The sequence below is a fragment of the Tachypleus tridentatus genome, unplaced genomic scaffold, assembly GCF_004210375.1.
Source record: "Tachypleus tridentatus isolate NWPU-2018 unplaced genomic scaffold, ASM421037v1 Hic_cluster_2, whole genome shotgun sequence".
Classification (NCBI taxonomy): Eukaryota; Metazoa; Arthropoda; class Merostomata; order Xiphosura; family Limulidae; genus Tachypleus; species Tachypleus tridentatus.
In genome coordinates this window covers 40253291-40280180 of record NW_027467782.1, presented here as the reverse complement: position 1 = coordinate 40280180, position 26890 = coordinate 40253291, and the positions used below count along the sequence as shown (strand labels likewise).

At 30.6% G+C, this 26890-nt stretch overlaps 2 protein-coding genes across 3 annotated transcripts; both read left to right on the top strand.

The window, feature by feature from the left end:
• Positions 1-4119: 4119 nt before the first annotated feature.
• LOC143242287 (sodium- and chloride-dependent GABA transporter 1-like) lies at positions 4120-8888 on the top strand. Its single transcript, XM_076485650.1, has 4 exons — positions 4120-4234; positions 4522-4634; positions 7621-7752; positions 8784-8888. Exons 1-4 carry the CDS (start codon positions 4183-4185, stop codon positions 8886-8888), a joined length of 402 nt encoding a protein of 133 aa, XP_076341765.1. The 5' UTR covers positions 4120-4182.
• LOC143242188 (anoctamin-4-like) lies at positions 8822-26700 on the top strand. Of its 2 annotated transcripts, XM_076485541.1 has the most exons (10): positions 8822-9187; positions 12502-12557; positions 12840-12943; positions 14661-14795; positions 15260-15423; positions 16626-16708; positions 18364-18435; positions 19456-19533; positions 24582-24618; positions 26624-26700. In XM_076485541.1, the coding sequence occupies exons 1-10, from the start codon at positions 9094-9096 to the stop codon at positions 26683-26685; spliced, it is 885 nt and encodes a 294-aa protein (XP_076341656.1). In that variant the 5' UTR covers positions 8822-9093; the 3' UTR covers positions 26686-26700. The 2 variants fall into 2 exon arrangements, with proteins under 2 accessions (XP_076341656.1, XP_076341657.1); XM_076485542.1 differs by lacking the exon at positions 18364-18435.
• The last annotated feature ends 190 nt before the right edge of the window (positions 26701-26890 follow it).

Genomic DNA, 26890 nt, shown 5'->3' with positions numbered 1-26890 from the left:
ATGAAAGAGGGAACCAACATCACGAATCTCAAAATTACAGCCACCGAAGCAAAATCACCTGTAACCAAATTCTGGGAGTAGGTTTAATTTTTTTATTTTTCAGATGAATCTGTTATTTTCGATCAATAAATGAGTCGTATTTGGATCTAGTGTTCTCAAAATATTGTTTTCTATGTATATATATATATTACAATGGGAGTACAATTAAATAACTATTTTCTATCAACACAATTTTATTTTTATTCATTTTCCACATTTGTACACTGGTTTTAGTCCACTTAACAGTTTACCGGTAATTTATATTTTCTACTTTAATTTATGAAATATATATTGTCGATAGTCTAAGATGTTTAACTTGTCCAGCCACAATGGATTTTAAGATATACCACTGTGTAAAATGATAATATAATTTATTTACTAACTTATAATATATGTGGTTTAAGTGTGTAGAACAAACAACTAATCCTTTACATTTAAGTTTCAATCTAGGAAGATCTCAGAGTAATAAAGATCTTTCCAATTCTATTGAAATAGATTCCATTAACAAACATTCATTTACTGATGTCAAAATAACTATCTTGGAAAATTATACAATGTAAATCTACTAATAAAAGAGGAAAATATTTTGAAGAAGAAACTTTTATTCTTATGAATTATACAATGATTTTCAAAACAAAACTACTGATTTTTAAATAAAATTATTTGTATTAGAATTTTAATTGAAATAAATACTCGTAATAGTAAAAAAAAAAAAAAAAGTAAAGGTGGCTTCCAAGTGGCATAATGGTTTGTCTGAAGACTTATAATGCAAGAAACAGATATCTCAATGTGTAACTTTGTGCTTAATAGCTACTAACAATGTAAAAAATATAAAAAAAATGATTACTTTTGATAATTTGTATGAGAATGTAAGATACTTCTTTTAATAAATATGTTAACAGCTAAAATTAATAATAATAGAAGTTTTTTTATATAAATGATAGAAAATTTAAATATTTGTAAAATAATTGTTAAATTTTAAATTTAAACATCTTTCTATTAAAAGTTTAATATTAAATTTGATTAAATTAAGTTTAATATCATTTTTAAATAAAAGAGTGGAGGTTGGAAGTTTTAACTTTTAGAATTTTTAGGATGCTTTTAATGTTGTATCTGAATATTAAGCATAACTGCCTTCTCACAATTGGCTGCAGCCCTATGAAAGGCAGTAGGAGTTGAGATATTACGTTTCTAAGCACTCAAATTCTAACCCTTAAATGATTTTACATACCTGATGACTAGTCTGACATCAGTGTCTGGATTTTATCTGACAACATAATGCAATGGCCACTTACATTATTTGTTGTGACTCATGGTTTAGAAATAAGATTGATAATTCAAAATAACTGTTTAATTTTAATTCTGTTATAATGTTTGTTATACGTATATTTTGTAGAAGTTGGTTAAAATACAAGCACATCATTCAAAGTCATTATACGTAAAAAGGTAATTGTTCTAGGGGAAGCACACTTCCTCCAAAGGTACACAAGTTTTAATTAGGGAAGTTTAGAAATAGTGTTTCAAAATTATTTTGCATGTGAGTCACTATTCTCACAAACTACCATTGCATTTGTTTCTCTTCCTTTTCACAATATGAGATTAGTGTGCAAAATTCTGTTCAAAACAGATGATGCTTACTGCAGCTACATCTTGGAATAGACTCAACTAACAATGACTGTAATAATAATGGACACCTCATGTGCCAGTTATGATGCACCATGTACCTTGTGACCCAGTTAACCTTGTTATTGTTAATCTTGTAAGATAAATTTTAGGACATATATTTCTAGGTATAATTGGTTTTTAAATAACCTTCCTTGTTTCTATTACTGGCTTGAAAGGTACTTACAATACCATAGTAGACAGTTTTATCATTTAATACTCAAAAATTAAAAATTATGAAATCTTAACTGAAATTGGTTTAATAGTACATTTCAATAAAACAGTATTTATTACTCTTTTGAAGGCGTCGAACATTACAGATTACTTCGGGATTACATGACTTGGGAGGTGAGAACGTGGAACTGAGTTTGTGTTTGTTACTTGCCTGGTTTGTGGTTTATTTCGTCATCTGGAAAGGTCTACTGAGAAGTGGCAAGGTAAGATTTAAACTAAAATAAAACTTGGAAAGAAAGGAAAGATTGCATAAAACAGTGTTACAGTAACCATAAGGAAACATCACCTAATGACATAAAACACCATTTTGTAATTACAAGAACAGATCACATAGTAACAAAAAACATTACAGTAATCACAAGGAAAGATCACTTAATGACATCAAACGCCATTACAGTAATCATAAGGAAACATCACCTAATGACATCAAACACCATTACAGTAATCATAAGGAGAGATCATCTAATGACATAAAACACCATTACAGTAATCACAAGGAAAGATCACCTAATGACATAAAACACCATTACAATAACCATAAGGAAACATCACCTAATGACATAAAACACCATGACAGTAATCATAAGAAAATATCACCTAATGACATAAAACACCATTACAGTAATTATAAGGAAACATCACCTAATGACATAAAACACCATTACAGTAATCATAAGAAAACATCACCTAATGACATAAAACACCATTACAGTAATTATAAGAAAACATCGCCTAACGACATAAAACACAATTACAGTAATCATAAGAAAACATCACCTTTTATTTAATCCAATAATCTTTAATGTTTCTGGCATTAATTATTTCATATCTTCGGACTGTTTTACTTTATTATTTGTTCATTGTTTGCAGATTATTGAGGTGTCAGCAGTCACTCCATACGCCATTCTAATCGTTCTTTTTATTCGTGGAGTGACGTTAGAGGGCGCTGGAGATGGACTACTTTTTTACATTAGTCCACAATTTGAAAAACTTTTGGATCCCAAGATTCGTTTATGATATTGTTATTATATTCACATACTAATGTTATTGTTATTATATTCATATACTAATGTTATTGTTATTACATTCACATACTAATGTTATTGTTATTACATTCACATACTAATGTTATTGTTATTATATTCATATACTAATGTTATTGTTATTATATTCACATACTAATGTTATTGTTATTATATTCATATACTAATGTTATTGTTATTATATTCATATACTAATGTTATTGTTATTGTATTCATATATAAATGTTATTGCTATTATATATGTTATTGCATTCATATATAAATGTTATTGTCATTATATTCATATATAAATGTTATTGCTATTACATTCATATACAAATGTATTTGTTATTACATTCATATATAAATGTTATTGTCATTATATTCATATATAAATGTTATTGTTATTATATTGAGATTTAAGTGTTATTGTTATGATATTAATATTCCAATGTTATCATTATTACATTCATATACGATATAAACACCAGTAAATATTAATGTTAGATGTTAAAGGTTGTTGGACAGAACCAATGGCATATTCTTTTACCAACGAATAGTAGGATTAACCGTACATTTTAATGCCCTTGACGCAGAAGACAAACACTAACAACCAGACTGGGCAACAAATAAAACTTCCCATCTAATGTAACTGTAATTTACGTCTTTAGTGAAAACAGTGTCATTGTTAATCAGTAACTGTCAAGCGAATTTTTTCGTTTATTTGCTATCAAGCTTTAATACTAGTTAATAATTCTTTAATCAAAACGAAACGAAACTAAATTAGTGTTAAATTTAAAGAAGTGAACTCTTTGTAATCAGTATTAATTTATTGTATTAATGTTATTAGGTCTGGGTGACAGCAGAAACGCAAGTGTTTTCACCTTTGGTGTTGGTTTCGGTTCCGTCGTAACTCTTGGAAGTTACAACAAGTTTAGCCACAACTTCTTCCGGTAACAAACAAACTCTTAAGAAATGTTTTCTTATGTTTTAATTTAATTATTTAACAATGATTTGCACAAAATGTTCAATAATGTAATAATTATCTATACTCTGTATTCCTTATTGTTTCAGTGTTTCTGTTTCCATGGATATTATTGTACACTTTGCACACATTCATAATTATTTCTCTATCTTTATTTCTAGAGACGGATATATTCTTTGTCTTATTAACCCTGCTACCAGTATATTTGCTGGTAGTGTTGTATTTTCCGTCCTCAGACACATGGCCTACTTGAAAGGTAACGGGACTGAAGTTGCTGACGTTGTAAAGTCCGGTAAGATAATTCAGTCTTCTAGTGCTTCAGTTGTTTATATAAACACTAAAAATTCTGTTTCTGTACAAAATCAACGTGTAACAGAATATTTCAGAACCAACTTTATAAATATATATTTTTTAATCTTGGTTCTAAAACATTTAAAATGAAACGTCTATTGTTAAGTTACAGTGTATCAACATCTTAATATACACTAAGTATTATCAGACAGTGACCTGCTGTGTTATTTTCAGAGTACAAACACGGTCCTCGTTTAGATATAATCTAACATGATGTATTTTCTTCAGGTCCAGGGTTGGCATTCATCACCTACTCTGAAGTTGTTTCACAGTTGCATAATTCACCTCTATGGGCAACTGTATTCTTCTTCATGCTGGTAGTCCTGGGCATAAACAGTCAGGTGAGCAGATAATATGTTTATGTGTTAATGTACGTCAACATTGTGAAATATTCAGAGACTAAACACTGTCTTTTTGTTTTTGTTTCAAATTTATACGTTTCTCTTATCGTTTGCTTGGTGGGAGTTTTAACGTCTTGTGCGTGGTTCAACGTATGGAATCTCCTTGGAAGTGAAATAAACAATTTCAGCAGTATAAAAACGTGAGTAACGTTAACGTGCGGGTGTTATTTAGTACGTCCGTTACATTTTACCCAATTACACATTTCAACAAAGAACAAGAGATATACGAGAGAACCGATAGGTAAGGGAAAAACAATTAGCAAGTTGCGACTGTTTTTGGGGATTTAGAAATTCTGCCAATCCCTCAATGAACGTAAGGCTAGTACGTGAAATTTGTAAAACTTGTAGTTGATGAAATGAAAGGATATCATTGTCATTAATTACACTGACAACCTGAGTAGCAACAGGAGCCAACGGTAGAAGCTACGAACTGTTTTACTCCATGACTCCCATATATTATTCCCTGGTGTGCGTGTAACATATAATTTTTCAGTTTAACAAAACTAGCCCTTCTGGTGTGTTGCTAATATCATATATTTTATTTCCTCCTCTGCCCTATCAAATATTTGGTTGCAAGTCATGTGTCGAGTTACAATACAATTGTTAATACGTGTGTATGCTACATCCTACAATTGTATGTAACTTGCTACATATAACAGATATCATCTTCACGATGGATACCTCCTAAGTTTTCCTATCGTGTTACATATATTAGTAACAAGTTACATGGCTGTTACGTGTTACATTTTTAGTTATGTGCCACATGTCACAGTAATGAACTATATCAGCTACATGGTTAATACCTCTTGCAGTTGCTACATATGTTTGTAAGTTGTTACATATGTCACTAATGAGTTACGTGGTTGATACCTGCGACAAATCTCACCACGTTATTCTAGTCCAAGTTTAAGATTGTTGTGTGTTTCAACTGCGACCTCTAACACATGTTTGTTGTGTGGCACATATACTTGTTGCTGCACGTAACATGAGTTTACATTATGTTCTATTTTATATCTAACAAATCAAGCAATGGATGCGAAACCACATATTGTTTAACTGTTTATCGCTGGTTAAATATTTCAATATGCAAGAAATTTCAAAGTACCATTCTTCAGTGATCCATAGAGATAAACTTCTATTTCAGAAACTAATAACTTAAAACGTCCTCTCACGCAAGATGAAGTATTACGTTATCAAACTAAATAATAACACGTGTGTTTGAAACTTTATTATATAAAACATTAATTCATTAAATATATATACAAGGCTGACCGAAATCTTAAGGCCAATGAACATAAGGAAAAAATATGCATTTTGCGTTGTTAGACAAAACCACTTATTTGAGTAGAGCTTCAAAAGATGAAAATAAGAAAAGGGAAAATAAAAATAAAAAACATTTTAGCATTTAATAGGGAAAATGTGAACACTATGAAATTAACCTAAATACTAGCTGATCAAAAGTTTAAGACCATACCAGAAAGAAGTCCCAAACAGGGTAGGAAATGCCCAACAAGAGGTCTCATTAGTGAGTTGTACGGCCATCATTGCGAATAACTGCAAACACTCGCTTTGGCATGGTCGATATAAGATTTCGCAGAAGGCTGGCTGGTATATTATTCCAAGTGGTGAAGATGGCTTGACAAATATCATGCACTGTTTGGAATTGACGTCCATTTCCATAGACCTCCCTTGCCATCCACCCCGAAATGTTATCAATGGATGGTCCAAAAAAATCACGTTATTCGTCATGAAAAAGTCCTTTGTCCTGCGGGCATTGTGGATTGCAGCGTTGTTTTGCTGAAAGATTCAGGTATTTCCACTCAAGCGGGAACCTTCAGTCAATAAGGATGCTCTCGCCAACATGCTAATGTAGCCAGCTGGTGTTTGACGTCCCTGAATAATCTGAGTTCTATTGTTCCATGGAAGGAGAAAGCACCTCAGATCATGATGGAACCTCCTCCACTGTGTCGTGTAGAAACTTTTTCCGGTGTGATATCCTTATCGTGCCAGTAACGTTGTAAGCCATCTGGACCGTCCAGGTTAACTTTTTTCTCATCGGAAAACAAAACTTTCTTCCACATTTCTACGCCCCGTGTTTGGTGCCTCTCAGCAAAGTTTAACTGAGCTGTTTTGTGGTGTGGAAGGAGGCGTGGCCTTTGAAAACGTTTACGATTTTTAAAGCCTTTCTCTCGTAGATGCCGTCTTATAGTTCTTGAGCTGTATTCTGTGTCCGTAAGGGCCTTAATCTGGTTCGACGATTGGCTGTTGTCTTGCCGGACAACCCGTCGAATCCTCCTACTTAACGTCGGCGAAATATTTTTTGGGCTGGCCACTTGAAATTCCCGTTCCATATTCCTCAGGATCTTTTAAGAAATTTGCAACAGCAGTTTTACTACGCACAGTCTCACCAGCGATGGCATGTTGAGAGAGACCTTAATTTTGCAGTTCGAGAATGCTGCCACGTTCAAACTCTGTCAACTTTTTTGCCTTTGCCATGTTTGTACCCAATGTTACACAGGAGATGCGAGTGGAAGATGTTGACAATACTAATGCTTGAACACAAATGACTAAATTTCGTTTCGTGTTTACCGATTAACGCTTCATTTCAGTACGGTCTTAAACTTTTGATCAACTGGTATTTAGGCTAATTTCATAGTGTTCGCATTTTTCCTATTAAATGCTAAAAAGGTTTTTTATTTTTATTTTCCCTTTTCTTATTGTCTTTTATCGAAGCTCTATTCAAATATGTGATTAAGTCTAACAACGCAAAATGCATATTTTCTCTTTTTGTTCATTGATCTTAAGATTTTGGTTAGCAGTGTACATATACAGTTTATATAGATCTGTCTAACTATGTTATTAAGTTACTTTGATCTGTATGTTATGACAACATGTGTACTGATATTGGTCAGTTTTTGTTTTTCAGTTCTGCACCGTGGAAACTTTCATCACAGGGATCGTGGACGAATGGCCATCTCTTTTGAGACCGCGAAGAGAAGTTTTTACCGTAGTAATTGTTATCATCTTATACATGTTAGGCCTACCAATGGTCACTAAGGTATGTTCCATAATATTAAAAAAAATCAATAAACAAGTAAAAGGAATCTATCATTATGGTAGATGTTTTATTTGTCCGTCAAAAAACAAAAAGTTCCTCAAGCCGTCATCTTATCCAAAATAAACGACGTCATAATTAATGGCGTCAGTGATGATAACAGTAAGGTACTGCTGTAGAGAGAGATGTTAGTTCCTGTAGGAAGATATCTATAACTGTCTCAGTTTGTTATGTGATGATTGGTCTGTAGTACATGACGTCTAATGATGATGTGTTGCACATGATGTCAAATGTTTAGTGTTTAGTATGAAATGTCTAATGATGATGTGTATGTGTAGTGCATAATGTCTGATGTTGGGTGTGTAGTACGTGATCTAATGATGATGTGTAGTGCATAATGTCTGATGTTGGGTGTGTAGTACGTGATCTAATGATGATGTGTATTGCATGATGTCTGATGATGATGTGTAATATATGAAGACTTATGTCGGGTGTGTTGTGCATGATGTCTAATATTGGGTGGATAGTCTAAAACAAATCTTATTCACTGTAAAAATGACGTAATAAATAAAACTTACCATAAGCACAACTCCCAATACTATTATATTTATTCAGTAACGTTCCACTTCTGATATATCTGTTTATTTCTGTGGCTTTACCATGGTGTTATCTTGTATCTAGAATATGGAAACTGTAACTTGTAATAAAATATATTTAATAAAACGAAACTGTTAAGTAATAATTCTGATTGGATTTCTTTAAACTGATTGTAGTAGTCACTAAAATAATCTTTTTTACTTTTCAGGGGCATGTACATATTTCAACTGATGGATTATTATTCTGCCAGTGGAATGACTCTATTGTTCACTGTTTTCTTTCAAACTATAGCTATTACATGGGTTTATGGTAAGTTTCAAATGCATGTCCTGCATTATTTCTTACGCCACTTCCCACTTCTTATATATCTGTTTATTTATATGTTGTTATTCTGTCCCGTAAAATGTGATGATGTATTTTACGTATGTTAATCCTAGGAGGAGCTGTTGTACAATAAACAAGTTAATCTTGAAGGGTGGTATCTTATTATATGCAGGTTAACCCTAGAACATGCTGTTGTACTATATGCAAGTTACCCTTAAAATATGTTGTTGTATTATTCTCAAGTTAACCCTAGAATGTGCTGATGTGCTATATTCAAGATGATGATATATTATTCTGAAATTAACTCTAGAATGTGCTGTTGTACTATGTGCAAGCTCTCCCCTAAAGATGATGATATATTATTCTCAAGTTAACCGTAGAAGATTGTGTCTTACTCAAGTTTCACTTTAGAGATGATAGTTAATGATAGTCAATCCAGCCCAACGTGCTCAAATTGTGGACTTCATTTTGAAGAGAAAAAGATTCAGTAACAACACAAACGAATCTTATGCATTTGGCAAGTGAAAAAAACACACACTATATTTTAACATAATATGTATTTAGTTTCTTTTCTGTATAATTTACTGTGCATTAGAATTACTGAAAAAAATTCTTAAGCTAAATTTATACTTTTTGAAAATATATTTCTTCATTATGAACTGAGTTATTAGATTATCTGGGAGAGAAAACTGATTTTTTTCTATTACTTTTATAAAATATGAAATTCTTTTATGTATCATACTTATACCTTGTATTTCAAAATGATAACACTTAGTGATGAGTTTATAATAATTAATATGCATGTAGGTAGCTTTTTCTGAGAGGTACTAAAAGTATAAAAAAAAGTTTCCAAACAAAGCAAACTTTTTAAATTGACTTTTGTAATAATTTCTGTAAATCTTCCAACTATTCTGAAAGGTAGTTCATCATGTTTACTTGTAAAAAAAGTTTTACACAAAGTACCATCATATACAAGTGGTGATACAAATTTCAGTTTTGAGTACAAATTAGCTTTCATAAATTGTTTTCTCTTTTGCTGCAACCTCTTCTGCAGTGATTCAAAGTGCTTGTTCCACAACTGCCTCCCGTTTTGTACACAAAAATGAATCACACACTTTTATGGAAAGTCTTTGTTAGGATTTACTAACAGGAACAGCAAGCAAGTAAAATTTACAGTAAGATGGAAACATGAGCTAAACATAATTACAAATAAGAATCTGAAATTTGCATAGCTTACCTTTTTGATTTACTGATATATCCTTAAATTATTTAGTTCAGCATGGTCAGATGGACAGGGCACTTGCAACACAGTCTGAGGGTTGCAGATTTAAATTTCTGTCACACCAAACATGCTTGCGTTTCAACTGTGGGGGCATGATTGTGTAACAGTCAATCCCACTATTCATCGGTAAAAGAGTAGCTCAAGAGTTAATGGTGGGCAGTGATGATTAGCTGCCTTCCCTCTAGTCTAAATTTGGGACATCTAGCACAGATAGTCCTCAAATATTTCGTAGAAATCATGTTAAGAAATCTGTTAATTAAAAGTTAGTGTGTATTTTTAGGGCTAACACTTAAATATCTGTGTCTTAAAATACCCTTTGGGTTATAATGATTTGTATTTGTCATCATTATATTTTGTTTTGACCTTGTACTGACCAGCTGCTGATTTATTTTCTCATGTATATATAAAATCCCAAGATGGAATGTCCACCTGAACTTTTCTGTCATATTAAACTTTACAATTTAAATTCAGAGACTTGTATTTTTTAATGTAGTTTGACATAAGACTATCAGTGTGTACTAGAAGTTTTGTTATTTATCACATGATGTGAACAGTTAATGAATCTAATTTTATATAGCAAACTGACAAGAAGTGTTTAATATTCATAAGTTAATACACAGAAAACAAGAAGCTATAATTATTAGAATGTACTGATTGACTGGTTGGCTACCTTTGCTTATTAACACTTGATTATATCTCATAAGTTTCAACTAGATTAAGTTTTAGTCCTAAAATTAATTGTGCTGAATAATATTCATAAATATAAAATTAATAGCTATAACTGTATTGTACACAAGTAATCAATATTTCTCATAAAGATCTGTCTGTGAATTTCTAAAGCCTAAAATGAATCAGTCTGAGTGAAAGTTTCCATTTGAAAAAGTAAAAAAAATACTTCTTTTCAAAAATATTTTTCTGGCAAAACTTTACATATCTACTATTTTTCAACCGTAATACTAATAGAAATGAAATTACCAATGTGCAGTGAAATGAGAAACTGAAAATATGAAATATAATGAACAAACATGTTTTTTCCTCTCTGAATGCTAGGTTTTCTATTTTCTTCAAAGTTTCAACTTAGCATCTCCCTATACTCTTCTTTTAATTTTATGGTTTTACTGCCTGTACATAGAACAAATGTCTCCTGTCTAAAGCTTAGGAAGTTGTAATATTGACAGATTAACTGATGAATAAATAAATAGCAGAACATAGGTGAAAAACTAAAGATGTTATGAGAACAGTATAATTATGATGTTAGAAAAAACGTGAGTTCAAGAAGTCTTAATAGAAACAAATAAAATCTTTGTAACCCTGGGTATTCCTGATACAATCACACAGAAGTGGAAACCAATGCACAGTTAATTTAAATAACTTCAGCTGTGGTCCACTCTGTATTTTATGTAGAAAGTAAGCAACTTTCCCTAATGTTTAGGTCAGTCCTATATAGTTAGCATTGTAACAGGTAAAAACAAGTTGTTTTGTGTTGTGATATAATATACATAGTCGTTTGATAATAAACAGTTTGGAAAGAAGTCAGTTAATTCTGCTCTTAAACTGTAACCCACTATAAGTATTGGAGGTGTGTGTGCTTTTTTATTTGGACAATATATTGTACAGGTCATTCAAGATGTTGTAAAAACATGTTGGTTCAAGATGTCTTGATAGAAATGAATAAAAAACCCACAATTTGAGCACTTTTGAAAAGTGGATCTTTCTTCAGTTACAAATTAGAAATGGTGGTGTAATCAAATGAGTGATATACAAATAAAGGTAGTTTAGTGACATCAGGAACGTCATGTGGTTTTCCAAGAAATGTCTATTTCTCTATGTTCTTGTGTAAACGTCTCATTTCCAGCATAATATAGCCAATGGTGATAATATATGCGAAAAGGTGCAAGGAATATTTTACTTCAGAAATGGCTGAATATGTGTGTATTTAAAACTGCACTTATAAGTAAAGTAAAGGTGACACCTGGAGACAGGTTGAAAAAGATATACTAATTAGTTTATAAAAAATTATATGAAAAATTATCTTAAACAAATTGTATGTGTCAGTAAATTCAGCTTTCACAATATGAGAATAAATAAGCAAAGAATATAAATAATTTTTTTGACAAAGATGAAACCAGTGAACGAAGATCAACGATTCCAGGTTCCAGATTAAGTCCAAAAGGTTGATCAGTATTTAGATTAGCAATCCAATAAGTTTCTTTTTTATTTCTCTGTAAGCTTTAATTTTGAATCCTGTTTTCAATGGTTCAGCAGAACAGTATAATGAAACCTTATTTCATCTGAATAAAAAAGTGAAAATTTGGTAAATAATAATATGGTTATAGGCTTCTTAAACTACTAAAAAAAGATTTAGTCACTGGCAACCCCGTAGTACTTGACGTGTGTGCTTGGGTTTGTTACATATGATATGTGCGTTTCAATATATATGATATGATATATAGTGATGAATAAAAGTCATTGCAATCACTGTTAACATTGTTTTATTAAATATTTCATGCCTTATGTATTTATACTGTGTTTTTCTCCTATTTTTTCAGGAATAACAAAGCTTATCAAAGATCGTGTCTACGAAGCTGCCTTTCCTTTACATGAGGTCAGTTAACTTATTGGATTCTTCTTTCCAGGTGTGCGTGATGTTGATAAAGTACAATTTTTCATATGTTAAAAGTATTGTTCACAGTTATTTCTACAGCCAGTGTGTATTATATCAGGTTTATGACCTGATGAATTTGTGTGATAGGGTTGCTCCTGTAGTTTGTTATTAATATTATTTTCCAGCAAAGTACACTTTAACATATTTTTATTAGTTGATATTTCACTTCCTGTATCAGTAAAATAATGGTTATGTTGATAATTTATTTTGACGTATTATTAGGGGGAATGTCATTCTTCAGATGACAAAGCTCCCAGGAAATGGTTATTGAACAACTGGGCTTCGTTTTCAACAATATTTAAAAAGCAACCCCTTGATGACATCAAGTGAGTGTTAATAATTTCCTGGACAGAATTTATTTATTTAATATAAAAAATCACTTGGTAAAAGTTTTGAGTTTTACCTAAAGATTGAAATTACCAAAAAACATCTTATATTTGTATGCCATGTTTAGAGTCTCAGTTGGAGTTTTATTCTTACAAGTTGTGTTTTGAAAGCGATCATTCTGAATACAATAATTATGTATAAGGAGAGTCAGTCATGATAGGAGGAGAGAATTCTCTTTTGTTGCTATTGTATTATATTTATTGAGCTACAAAATTCAATAAAGATGTGGTAATAACCAACCAAAAGAGATGTAGATCTAATAGAATTAGCATGTAGTTAATCAGATGTTTCTGTTATATAATAGTTTTAATTTCTGAATTTCAAAAGTAAAATATTTTAATTTGTAACGTCTTAGTGTTTACATTTCTGTATCACGTGATGGCACTTGTTTGTTTAAAATTGCTAAACTTAGACATCTTTTCACTTGTGTTTGGTTCACTGAAATTGAATACAGCTTTCAGACTTGCAGATTTTTCTCGTACATAACATAAAGTTATAGTTACCAAGCCATCCCATAAAGCTCTGTTCGACATACAGTCTTTCAAAAATGTAAATAATTCTCTCTCTTTCTGTCTTTGACATTTGCTATTACATTATTGATAACCATTAGAAAATAAATATTTAATATTCTGTTTTATGTATAATGTCATCTCGTTCACAGGATGGCTTTTAATTTTTTTGGAACATAGATTCAAATCTGCTATTACTATGTTTAGTTTAACCAGCCAAGGAAAGTGTTTTGATGCACAATGTTTAGTTAGAAAACCAGTTAAATTGTAATAATTATAAGACATTGAATTCTTTGTGTTTATTATTGTTTGTGCTCTAAATTGTGTGTTTGAAATTAATAAATAATTTGGGGAAAAAATGAAAAACAGCCCCATGGAAAATTTGGGTTAGCCTCTATCAATACTTTAAGTCTTTGACAACAAAAGAAATTACAGCATTCACAATAAAGTACTAGATTTTGTTATTTTTATGCACATATATTGTTTGTTTTTATTGTAAAAAAAATACTTATTAGGTAACATTAGAATATATGAATGAAGAAATAGATTAATTTATTTGCAATATATGTATATACTTTTGAAGATTGTTTGTATGACATAACTTTATGCTGTAATTTGAACGAAGTGTATACAAGGTGATTCCTGGGTTGTTACATAGGCTTAGTATGAAGGAAGTTGTCATATTTAACTGATACAAGCCTGAAGATAGTCAGGATAAACAATGATAAGCTTTTATTGTGCTCTGCAGGGATTTTAGAAAGGAAAAATTTTATTTCATATTTTTTTTTGGTGTGGTTACAAGGTTAAACAAATGGCCTGAGCTCATGTAATGTGAAGGTAGAGACACTAATGCATGACATATAAATATTTTCCAAAAATAACTTGATATTCAATTAGAAGATTTTAGAAGCTATGCAAATGAAATTTGGAAACTGTAATATTAAAGATATAAACATTTTATTAATTTTAGCATGAAAATCACTTTGCTCTCATACTAATCAGAGTTTAAAATTGAGACAAATCTTTATTTAAAAAAAAAAAAAGGTTCTTATGGATTGATTTTTTGGAGTTCCTCATTAGTTATTGTATCCACTATATTTTGTTTGATAAGAATCACTTTATTGTTTGTTCCTTTCAATTTTTTCAGGGAATATTTTGGAGTGAAAATTGGCCTCTACTTTGCTTGGCTGGGATTTTATACCTGCATGCTGATCCCAGCTTCAGCAGTAGGAGTGCTGTGTTTCCTCTATGGGTTCTTCACCTTGGTGGGTGATGCTCACAGGTATGAATTAGGGGAGAAAAAAGTTAAAAGAGTTATCAAACAGTTTATTATTTTTATAACTCATGTTTGATCATTTTCTAAATTATACCTCAGATAAATCAGTTACTTAGAGATATGTAATTGATGGAATGTGGTAAGTGATTAATCACTGGATGAATTAATCAGTGTTTAACTAATTAATTATTTTCGCACAAGACATTTGTAGCTGGAATAATTGCAAAGAGTAATAATTGGAACCATTAATTTTTATTGGTTGATATGTTTTTAACCATTAATGTACCTAAAAATATTTTCAATAATTTTTGTGACAAATTGATTTAAACATAATTTCAGTTAATCAGTTATTTTATGTGGCATTATCATTGAAATTGATAGTTGTATATTATGATTGATTTAAATGTTCAACTGTACTGTGTTTATTCTATAAACTTAAAATTGCATATTTTTTTTTTTTTTTTTTACAGTAAGGACGTTTGTGAGAACCACAAAGACATAATTTTATATCCTCGGTGTGACATAAAAGGATGTAAATATGAACAGCTAGGACAGACATGCACTTTTGTCAGAATTACACATCTTTTTGACAACGGTGCTGCTGTATTTTTTGCTGTTTTTATGTCACTCTGGGGTAAGTATTATATAGATTTACATGTTAAAGTTATATAAATAATATTCTCTTCTTCAGACTCTGTTAGAGCTTTGATACACAAAATATCAAATTTTTTTGTAAATTAGTTTTAAGACTTTTTTTAAGTTACGCTTTTCTTATGCCTATTTTCTTTTAGCATTTTGACTATCTAACATGCATAGTAATTTTGATTTTAAGGTTAAAAATATTTGTATGCATCAGAAAATGTTCAAATTTCACATATAAAATTTTTATAACCTCTAGATAATTATCAAACATTTTTGTACAAAGAAAAACATAATGTTTTGTCTGTTATTTTACTGATGAAACTCTGTCTGGGCTTGATAGATTTGACCACTAAAAACAATTAGGAAATTAATATAAATAATGCCTTTTTTCATTCTAGAATAACTTCAAACTATAACTCATATAAAATAGCTTAAATTTGATAACATTTTCATTTATATAGAAGGGGAGGACAAGAGTGCCTCTCCCTTGAAAATGTTAATTTATTTGATATCATTTTGGAATAGATCTTGTGAAGTGCATTTTACACATTTTTCTGTTATCAAATAAAATATATAACAAATTAACAGTATTTTCAAGGGGGCCACTTTTCTTGTCCACACCACGTACATATATAAATTTATTATATTGATCTTTCAACTGTATCTGGATAACAGTGTAGAAGTTATAATGACAAGGTGCATGTATGCTCATGCTACCATATCCAGTAACATAAAACTGACCTTACAAAGGATCTGAATTTTGGGAAAGTAACTCACTAAGAAAATCCTCATGATATGTGTGGTAATGGATGCCCATAGCAAAAGGGTTACTTCAACATAAAAACGTCCAACCTGCAATACTTGAAATGGTCTTAATTTCAAACCAACATAAAGCACATCAAATTTGCTACACATTCAAGACTTTAAACTTCTATTACTGAAGTCTCACATCAAACACTTCAAATTAATTCCAAAAGCATGTTATTACTTTGAGATATCTTGTCTGTAATTTGGGACTTTTCAAGGAAAAAAGAAAACACTTTACAAAGTTTGTTATTACTAACACTTTGGTGAACAAAAATAGTTGAATAAATTATCATAAGCCATATAAGTTTAAAGAGTAATTTGTATTCTCTTGCAATTTCTGTCTTTAGTGATGATAAACTTTATCACTTTGTTTTTATTTACTTTCAGCTGTTATCTTTATGGAATTGTGGAAAAGATATTCAGCAAAAATCACCCACCATTGGGATGTAACTAATTTTGACACTTTAGAGGTAATGTGTACTTTTATTTCAGTTATTAATTTATCACAATGGACTTGTGTATTTGACATGAACTTTTAACCATGGCAGTATACCTATTGTGATTGTGAAGGTACTAGTTGTGTCATGACAAATTTGACAGTAATCATACAAGTATTTTAATTACATGTTGTCAGTGTTGACTGTTATGATTGTAAAGTGATTTTTCATGTTAAGATTAAAAATACTTCATTTAAAAATTTTCAAATTTCACTTGAGTAGTTCTTTAAATCTCCTTCATAAATATCAGATGATGTTTGCTGTCAGTAAAAAGTTTATTTTATCTGTTATTTTACAAGCTGTAACTTTCAAATGATCAGCCAATCTAAACGTCCTCATAACCACCATAAAATTATGAAATAATTGTGAATTACTTTTTTATTGTGCTAAAATGACAACAAATTGTGACAATATACATCTTCTGTTTCTTCTTAATCTTACAGTTTTATTGACTTTTGAACCATGTGTTACTATTAATCCTTCCTTTGAGGGTTGCGGGTTTGCATTCCCGTCAAGCCAAACATGCTCGCCCTTTCAGCCGTGGGGCATTCTAATGTCATGGTCAATCCCCTATCCATTGGTAAAAGAGTAGCCCAAGAGTTTGCGGTGGGTGGTGATGACTAGCTGCCTTCCCTTTAGTCTCACACTGCTAAATTAAGGACGGCTAGCACAGATAGCTCTCGAGTAGCTTTGTGCAAAATTCAAAACAAACAGTCCTTCCTCACAAGTTTTAAATCACTTGGTGAACCTTCAGCTCATGTTACCCTATTGAATTACATTAAACAATATGAAGAATATTTCTTATTACTATTCATTATTTTAGCTAATCTAACCTAACAACTTTCTTGTTTTTTCATTTTAGTTACTTTTATAGTAATAAATAAAGAATATTCATGAAAAACATAAAATGTACTGTTTACCAGCATCTTTTTTTGTTCTTTACTAATGGCACTACCACACTAAATGCCCCTTGCTGATATAGTGGTAAGTCTATGGATATACAACATCATAGAGAACTATTGGCAGCTTGTAAAAGAGAAGCTGTGTGCGTGCTAAATGACTCTAATTTCCTAGTGTATGACATCATGAACGAATAAGATAGAAAGCCGTAAAATAACTACTTTATAATAACTAATTTACATAAAATTATTCAATTCTTGGAGGGGTGATAAGTAAATTATAGAAAAAGGAAGAATCTAAGAACTTAAATACTATTAAAATTTGATTCAGTAATTACATTGTGATATAAAGTTTACTTATATACATCGATAATAAACTAGTGTAATTAAATTTTGAATTTAACTCTGTAAAAGGTTGTGACATATGCAGTTTGACCTACTTGATGTGAAAGGGTTAGTGACCGTGTTTTTCTGCCTTGATTGGGTGCTCAGGACTTTTAACTTTGTTTGTTTCCAGTAGGATATTTACAGCTATTCTCTAGTATTTCCCTTTGAACATCTTTTCAAACTTTGTCTTATAAAAATAATATTTGAATGTTCCCTAGAGGTATTCTTTTGAGAAAGTTTCTCAAAAATACATGTTTAAAAATGTAAATTTCTTAACACACAGACATGATGTCTTACCTGAACTCTTGATCATAATGTGTGTGTTTTTTTTTATATCACCAGGAACATCCAAGGCCAGAATATTTAGCTAAATTATCAAAAGTAAAGAAAAAGAAAGTAAACTTTATTACAGGGGTAAGAACAGCAGTTATCAATTTATAATAAACATCAAAACAAACATCTGACTTTTTGTCCAGTTCCCACAATTTGTCTTGTTTTTATACAAGTCTAGATCTATCTGTTGATGATGATTTTGCAGTGTTGTAGTTGATTATCAGATTATAAGTTTTATGATGACACTAAAAGTGTTTGGTATTGGTTTTACAACAAAACTGTAACTAAATGACTCTATCAAACAAAATTAACAAGCTATGTATCTTTTGTATGAATTCTTTCTTAAAATTATTAAACTTAAAAAAATGCCTTATTCTTCTTGAAAAATGCAGTTATTTTGAGTAAATGGTCTTCAAAGGTACAATTTTAAAAGGGTGATAAAACACTTTTCTAAAAATAATTCAGTGTAAATGCATTACATGTAGTTTAAAAGACAGCAGAGTATAAAAAATAGATGTGAATAACAAAAATTTAAAAGATCTTGATAGAACATTGTTTGAAATTGAAAGTTTAAAATGTCAACTTTTATGCTTGTTTCAAATATTCTCATTTAAAGTCCCAGTCTGGCTGCCAGGTGGTTAAGGTGCTCGACTCATAATTATAATGTGATGGTCAATCCCATTATTTGTTCGTAAAAGAGTAGCCCAAGGGTTTGTTGTGGGTGGTGATGACTAGCTGCCTTCCCTCTAGTCTTATACTGCTAAATTAGGGACGACTAGTGCAGATAGCCCTCGTGTAGCTTTGTGTGAAATTTAAAACAAAGCAAATCATTTAAAGTTCATTACATTTATTTTATCCCTTTTTTAAAAAAACAAACAAACAAGTTAGATGTTCCAATGCCTAAGTTGTGGTTTTATTATTCCCTTCAAAAATAATGTAAATTGAACTTCAGAAGGAATATTACAGTAGTTTTTCATCAGTTCTGGTTCTTTTTCTAAGGGCATGTGTTTGAACTTTATTTCTTACGAGTTATGAAAATTTATTACTTAGTTTTTTACTGATGTGTTTTTCTAAATGCTTCTGTGATGTACACTGTAACAGGTAAACGAACCATGTGTTTCGTTTTGGAAGAGACGAGTACCGTGTACCATATTTTCCTGGTCTGTGGTGTTACTACTTGTGAGTATTTATTCATGAATTAATTTGAGTATATAGGTGTGTACACTAAAGCTATGTGAACATTTAAGATTTCAGATTTAAAGAAGAACCAATTTTGAGAACAGTGAACTTTAGAAACAGGTTCAATAGGTAATGAAGACTATTTGACACAGTGATGGTGTTTGGTATTCAGTGGGAATGAGAAATTTATCTATATACAGGAATATGTGTGTTTGTGAACTTTATTATTAAAAATTATTAATTTGGGAAGGGGTGTATGGAGCATCAGAAAAGTTGAATCAAAATATAAAAATTGTATTTTCAAGCTGAAAACTCGGGACTCTTAAAAAGTAAACAAACTATTTTGTCCCCACTAAAATTGATAAGTACTGTAGGCATGGAGTTAATAGAGAGATTTATAATAAGCTTAAGAAAATAATACAGACATTACTTGCAGCTGTATTTATTTACTTTGTTAGAGCCTTTGGCTATAGGCTTGATAATACAGTCTCTGCATTTTGATTCATGTTGTTTCTTTATTTTTCTGACAATCTAGAATGAGTTTTAATTATATTGTTACTTAAGATGTTTTTTTTAATATTCATTAATAGAGAATACATTCTAAACTTCACAAGTGCATGTGAATTCAGTTGAATGTTACATATTTTGTGACAGTTTACTGTTGCTTGTGCTTTATGTTCCACTCATCCACCACATATTAAAAATAAATAACATATGTTCAAGAGAAAATAAACGTATACCAGTAAAAATATACCTGTAACATACAAACTGTAAAATTGTTCTCAAAGGACCATTGTGAAGGCAAAGATTGTATGATCACAAATTTAATGAGTAGCTTCCATCAGCTTGTACTATTATATAACAAAAGATGAACAGTAACAAAGGAATCTCATCAGAATGGAATAATGTTTCTTTTAAAAAATTACAACAAAGTTTAGTGCAACATAAACATACACAGTCACATGCTTACTTTGATAGGTTTACATAACAATATGTTTGTTCTTCAACAGCCTGCTGTGTACAAGTGTTTGTTAGAATAAGGCAACACAAATAATTCTCTCAGTGGCACACTTTGCTAAATTGCTAATTATCAATAACTTTTACTACCACTACCTGTTTAAAATTGCAATAGCTGTATGAAAGAGTAATATATGCAGTGGTAACAAATACTGAATATGTACTTGTGACTTTTGCTAAGTTCAAAAAACAGAAAAAAGAATTACCGATGTGATATTGAATAGTAGCATCTGTTATGATAATCATCCAGTGTCAAACAGCTGTTGAAATGTTGCCAGGGAAATAAATTTGAGTAATGATGAACAACAGTGGCTTGAATAACAATATCCATCATCAGAATCGACTAATTTTGTTGTGTCTGTTTCCAATAAAAACACTAGAAAATGCACAAGCTGTAGTTTCCAACTAATGCACATACTAGTAAAACACTGGATTTTTTGATGGCTAAAAATGAAGGACTCAGAAAATTTCACAGCATGACATAATTAAGGATGGGGAAGTAAGTTCAAAAGTACTGTCAGTTTCTTGCAGAAATCTCAGTGGAGTCCTGTAACAAAATAAATATCATTTGAAATAATTTTATAGTGGAATCAAAATGATTATTTGTGGCTTGAGTTAAGCTGTCAGCAATAGATCTACAGTTTTATTTGCTTACATTTTTTTTGTGATCTCTATTTGTGGATTTTAAATACCTAGTTTTAATTATCTGTTATGTTGACTTTTTTAATGCACAGCAATGAGAAAATATGTGTTTAGAGTGAGACATGACCCCCACTAGGCACGTATAAAATTATTCCAGTAGAAAAACAGCCCTTTCAAATAAAACAAGTGTGTTTAAAACGTCTCTTTAAATAAAGATTTGTGTCTTTTGAAGTAATTATTTATCAAGGTTTTGTGACTTGTTTAACGTCCAACATGAAAGCAGTCACTCGGAACAACGTTGCATCTGTTATGCACTTATAACCACATAAAGCATCTTTCACTGAAAATTAACTGATTTTTAAGTAAGCATTCCATACAGCATATCATTCTATGTTGTGGTTGAAAATGCTCAGTTGATTTTGCTGTAGTTTTGTGTAACAATAATATGAATAAAAATAACACGATTAAGTAAGGAAATTTTATCTTTGTCTCAACAATCATGTATTTTGCTTATTATCAATCTTTTGGTGGTCCAGTCTATTTACAAGAAAAGTTTTCAGTGGTGTTTCAAGAATGAGTCTACTTTTAAAGGTTTTTTTTCCCAAATGATCAGAGATTACTCAAAGGCTTAACAGAGATATTCCAGTACCACAGGTGGTACTGTTAGAGTTTTTGGTTCATAGATTTTTGGTTCTATGTTTAAAGAAAAATTGTTTTTAAAAGATGCACTTTGTAAACTTGGGAGGATTTTTTTATTATTTTCAGTGAATCCAGTTTCCAATTTTTTGCAGTATGGTATACAAGACAGTTATTTCTCATAATTGTCTCCACGGATAGGTGTACTGTATTTCAAGATGGGTGGTATGGATATTAAAACTTTTATTAAAATAAATTAGAAAACAATGTTTCACCTTCTTAGGTATCTCAGGCCTTCAGGATAATAAAAACAGTTTTAATACCCATACCAGCCATCTTGAGATACATTTTTACTTGATGTGGGTTCCTCATCATCATGAAAGAGATATAGTTTTTCTGTTGCTTCACCTTCTTCCAAACTCTTTTCAGTCGATTGCCATAAATACATATCTTAGCAGATTATCCTGAAACTTGGTAGGGTCATACTTTGGTCCAGTATGTCCAGTAAGTATTTTCATTTTTTTTATTTAGGCTTTTTTAAGGGGCCAGATGCCAAACAACCCAAAAATATATATTTTGGGCTCTTGCGTGGTTATATTTACAGCGGTCTGGAAGTCAATTGGCACAAATGTAAATATTCATGAGCTCAATGCAGTGACAAACAAAAATAGCTAGATTTGCCCATTTTGAATCTTTTTTTTTTTTTTTTTTTTTTTTTGGGGGGGGGGTGGAGGCAGGAAGAGATCTGAAAAAAGCATAATTTAGAGGTATTTGTTGATCATTTACTCAGCCATATTTTGACCAATTTACATGGTAGCTGGTAGAAAGATATTTTTGTACAGGTCCCAAACATTGACAAACAAAAAATTGTGAAATTGCCAATTTTTAGTAATTATAAAATGGGTTAAGATGCCACAGAAAAGCATAACTTTAGAGTTGTTTGATCAGTTGCAGGTTTCATGGTTTTTGTTTTATCATATCCTGCAAAACAATTTGCTGCCTAGAAAATCCAGGCAAAGACTTAGTGAACCACTCCATAAAAGGACAAATAACCTCCAACTGTGTGAAGAAATCTGGACTTTAACTGCCAGACTCCAGTTATAGTTTGCTACAGCAAAGTGTTTTTTTTTTTTTTTAAGTTCCCTAAAACTATTTTAAATTTACATATATATTCTGTGTTACAGTAGGTCTTGATGCAGTGATTCTTTATAGACTTAAATTATGTTTTGTTCTTTAGGTAACAATAGCTATTGCTGCTGTGGTTGGTGTGATTGTTTACAGAATATCCATTCAAACTGTTCTGTACTTCACATTGAGTGACAATCAGACACTAACCAGCATGGTATCTCTTACTACCTCTGTGACAGCTGCACTGTTGAACCTTGTATGCATCATGACCTTTAACCTTGTATGCATCACTCAAATGAGAAACATTAGGGATATGAAATTCACCTATTTTAGTTGTGTAAAATGTACTTTTTATGGCTTTATTGAAGATGATATGGATCAAATACCTGCTTATAGTGATATGTGTATATAAGTGTATGTGTGTGTATACATATATATCAAATACATGTTTATAGTGTATATATATGTGTGTGTGTGTATACATGTATATATATGTATCAAGTACCTGTTTAAAGTGGCACGTGTGTGTATATATATATATATATATATATGTATATAGTGGTATGTAAGCATATTAGTTTTGTTGTTTATTTTTTACTTTGATTTCTTAATGACTAAAAGGAAATGTTATATGTAATTACTTGTAATTTTTTAAGGTTGTTTCTTGTTTTCTGTTCAGCTGTAAATAATGTAATGTTTTTTTTCATGTTTGTATTTTCAAGAATGAAATTAATATAGCTTGAATTTTTTTATGAGTGCACCAAAATAACCATGAGAAAATCTTTATTTTGTGTGCCAGAGAAATTATTAAACTTATGACAAACCCTCAGTATTTAAGTTCAGATGCAAGTAACACTACCATATATTTGTTTTGTAAGATCTTCAGTAGTACTTTTCAGTTTTGGCCATTTCAGCCATGGGGGCATTATAATATGACAGTCAATCCACACTATTCATTGGTAAAAGAGTAGCCTCAGGTGTGGCTGTGAATGGTGATGACTAACTGCCTTCCCTCTAGTCTTATGCTGCTAAATTAAGGACTTCAAGTGCAGATAGCCTTTGTGTAACTTTGTGCAAACTTCAAAACAAACCAAACCAAATAACTTTTCAGTTTTTTTATAAACACACCCATCACCTTTGAGTGGTCAAATACTAGGCACAGGAATTAGTGTATGTTGATTATGCATTTGTTCTTTTACCTTTGGGCTGGGCATGTATAAATTTGAATCAGAAAAACTTGATTTAAACTCCAAAAATTACAAGCCAGAGTAAAAAAAATCAAAAGAGAATGAACACTTAACCAGGGATAAAATTACCATATTCATATCACACTGATATCTGAAACATTTTGGTATTGTTTCATAATTTGTATGCTAGGCCTAGTGGTCAGTGTTCTGAACTCTGAACCTGGGGGTTTATGGTTCTAATCCTGTTACAGCAAAAATGCCCTTCAACCTTGAGATTATGTGAATGTTGTAAAAGTGATTGTCAAATTCTGTTATTTGATTAGAGTAACCAAAGAATTGGCAATAGGTGCCATTTCATAGTCTTATCAGTTTAAAGTTAGGGATGGCTAGTGTAGATGTTCTTTCTGAAACAACTGACTAACTATTAACCTTTTCTAGATTTATAGAAGAATAGCCACCTTCCTCACTGAATTGGGTAAGTTTTACTTGTTTCTAATTTTGGCAATTCCAAATGAACATAGGTTATTTTGTATGTTTTGTTCATCATTTTGAATAACAAAATTTAACCAGAATCTGACTGCAAAAGTTCTTATCCATATTTATTTTAGTGCCAGATAAATACTGTTACAGTCACACAAAGTTTATCAGAATAATTTATACATCTTGAAAAAACATATACATTTTATTGGTGAATGAATACAAATTATGCACATTTTTCGAAACAGAACTTATTTCTTTAAAAAATTAATTTATGCCACATTATGCATGTTATCTAAATTTTTAAGTAACTTTTTTGTTTGTACAAAATGTATTAAAATAACATAAGAAAGTAATTATGTATAAGTATATTGAACATCACTAACAGCACACTTTATCACTTTACCAGTCTTAGTTTTATTATTGTTCAAATCTGAGTGTTTTGTTAAATAAACTTGTGGATCAGTGTGAAACACAGTAAAGTATATTTAGTTGTAATACCATATAGTCTTGTGATCAAAGCAGTGAAAACTGTTCACATATATATGCAGAAATACATGAAACATTGTATAGTATTTATATAAATATATTTATGATAATTTTAAGGTTAGATGATTATTTGTAACTTTTAATTTGGTATTATGTATTTGATTTAATGACAGTTCATGATGAAGAACAGTAAATATCATATACAGTGTACAGGGATGCTGAAAAGGAAAACTTGTAAATATACATTTTTAGAGGCAAGCACAATATGCAAACAGTGCCATGGATATAGTATTTTTAGTCTTTACATAAACATCAACATGTTAATATGTAACTCAGATTGTCATCCTTTCTTGATTAGAAATACTTTTCCAGTGTGTTTTGTATTTAGCATACAACAGACTTGTACATTCTACTAACAACTTGCAACATCTTGTGTAGATATCCATAATAAATTCAGAAATATAGTGAACATTCCATCTGTAATATGGCATTTGTCCAATAAACCGACCCCATGCATTTTATATTAAGGATATATGTGTGTTTCAACATAATTTTTTATAAACTTGTGTATGAAGGCTACTAATAAAATAAATTTTAAAATATGGAATTTTATTTTGAGATAAAATCATGTTACAATAAATAATAAAACATCTCTTGTTAATGCAGTCAATTTATGTAGAGATATTACATAAATTGGCTTCAGTACTGCATGTTATATATTTTAAAATTGTCAAAGATTACTAAAAATGTGTACAAAAATTACCATAAAAAGATATTTCCACTGTAAAACTAGAATGTAAAGCTCTTTTTTATGTTACAGTATGGAATGAAGTCAATCATTTTGATTTAAAATTAACTTGTGTTTCCTAATGATTTGGCTTGAGAAGTAGTTAGTGTTTGCTAATTCATGGAAACTAGTGTATCTAGACCACAACTGTCTTGATCAACAGTCATTGGTATCCTACTTCTGACAACAACAACAAAAAAATGGTGGAGGCTAAAATAAGGCTTAACATTTATTTAGATCATGGACAAATTAAGAAGAATATGGAAAATTCGTCTTCAGTTCCTATGATTTGTATTTTATTATGACTTCCTCTCCCTCAATACAAAAATATTTGACCGTAGTATTTCTAATTACTCAAAACTACATTGCAGAAATATCTTTGCTCCGTGTGACAGCAGCAGAGTCACCTAAAAGCTGGACCTGAGCCAGACGTAGAATGATATTTATAACTATGGAAAATAATGAATTTTGTAAATAAGAAATAATTCACTTTCAGACAGAAAGATATTTATACTCTAAAGATTTGATTTGAAGAATAGAACTTAATGTTTCACCTAAGAGCTCTAAAAACCTCTGACATGAAATGATGAGTTTAATAGTATTATCAATTGGTTGTCATTAGTGTTAAGGTAGTTTATCAAACATTTTTTATTTATGTCAACCTTTTTCTGTATGTTAATATTCTTTTTGTAAAATAGTAAATACTGTTCTGAAATATTGTATATAGAAATACATCACACTCAGACTGAACATGAAAATAGTTTGACTTTGAAGATGTACCTTTTGTAAAATAGTTAATACTGTTCTGAAATATTGTATATAGAAATACATCACACTCAGACTGAACATGAAAATAGTTTGACTTTGAAGATGTACCTTTTGTAAAATAGTAAATACTGTTCTGAAATATTGTATATAGAAATACATCACACTCAGACTGAACATGAAAATAGTTTGACTTTGAAGATGTACCTAAAATGTTCTGAAATATTGT

Excerpts from the sequence above, each read along its gene's own strand:
- LOC143242188 (XM_076485541.1), top strand. The coding sequence starts at position 9,094 with ATGATAGTCAATCCAGCCCAACGTGCTCAAATTGTGGACTTCATTTTG. Across the intron at positions 12,558-12,839 it reads CTGCCTTTCCTTTACATGAG|GGGGAATGTCATTCTTCAGA; the intron begins GTCAGTTAACTT and ends ACGTATTATTAG. Across the intron at positions 15,424-16,625 it reads TGTTTTTATGTCACTCTGGG|CTGTTATCTTTATGGAATTG; the intron begins GTAAGTATTATA and ends ATTTACTTTCAG.
- LOC143242287 (XM_076485650.1), top strand. The coding sequence starts at position 4,183 with ATGGCCTACTTGAAAGGTAACGGGACTGAAGTTGCTGACGTTGTAAAG. Across the intron at positions 4,635-7,620 it reads TCCTGGGCATAAACAGTCAG|TTCTGCACCGTGGAAACTTT; the intron begins GTGAGCAGATAA and ends TTTGTTTTTCAG. Across the intron at positions 7,753-8,783 it reads GCCTACCAATGGTCACTAAG|GAGGAGCTGTTGTACAATAA; the intron begins GTATGTTCCATA and ends TGTTAATCCTAG.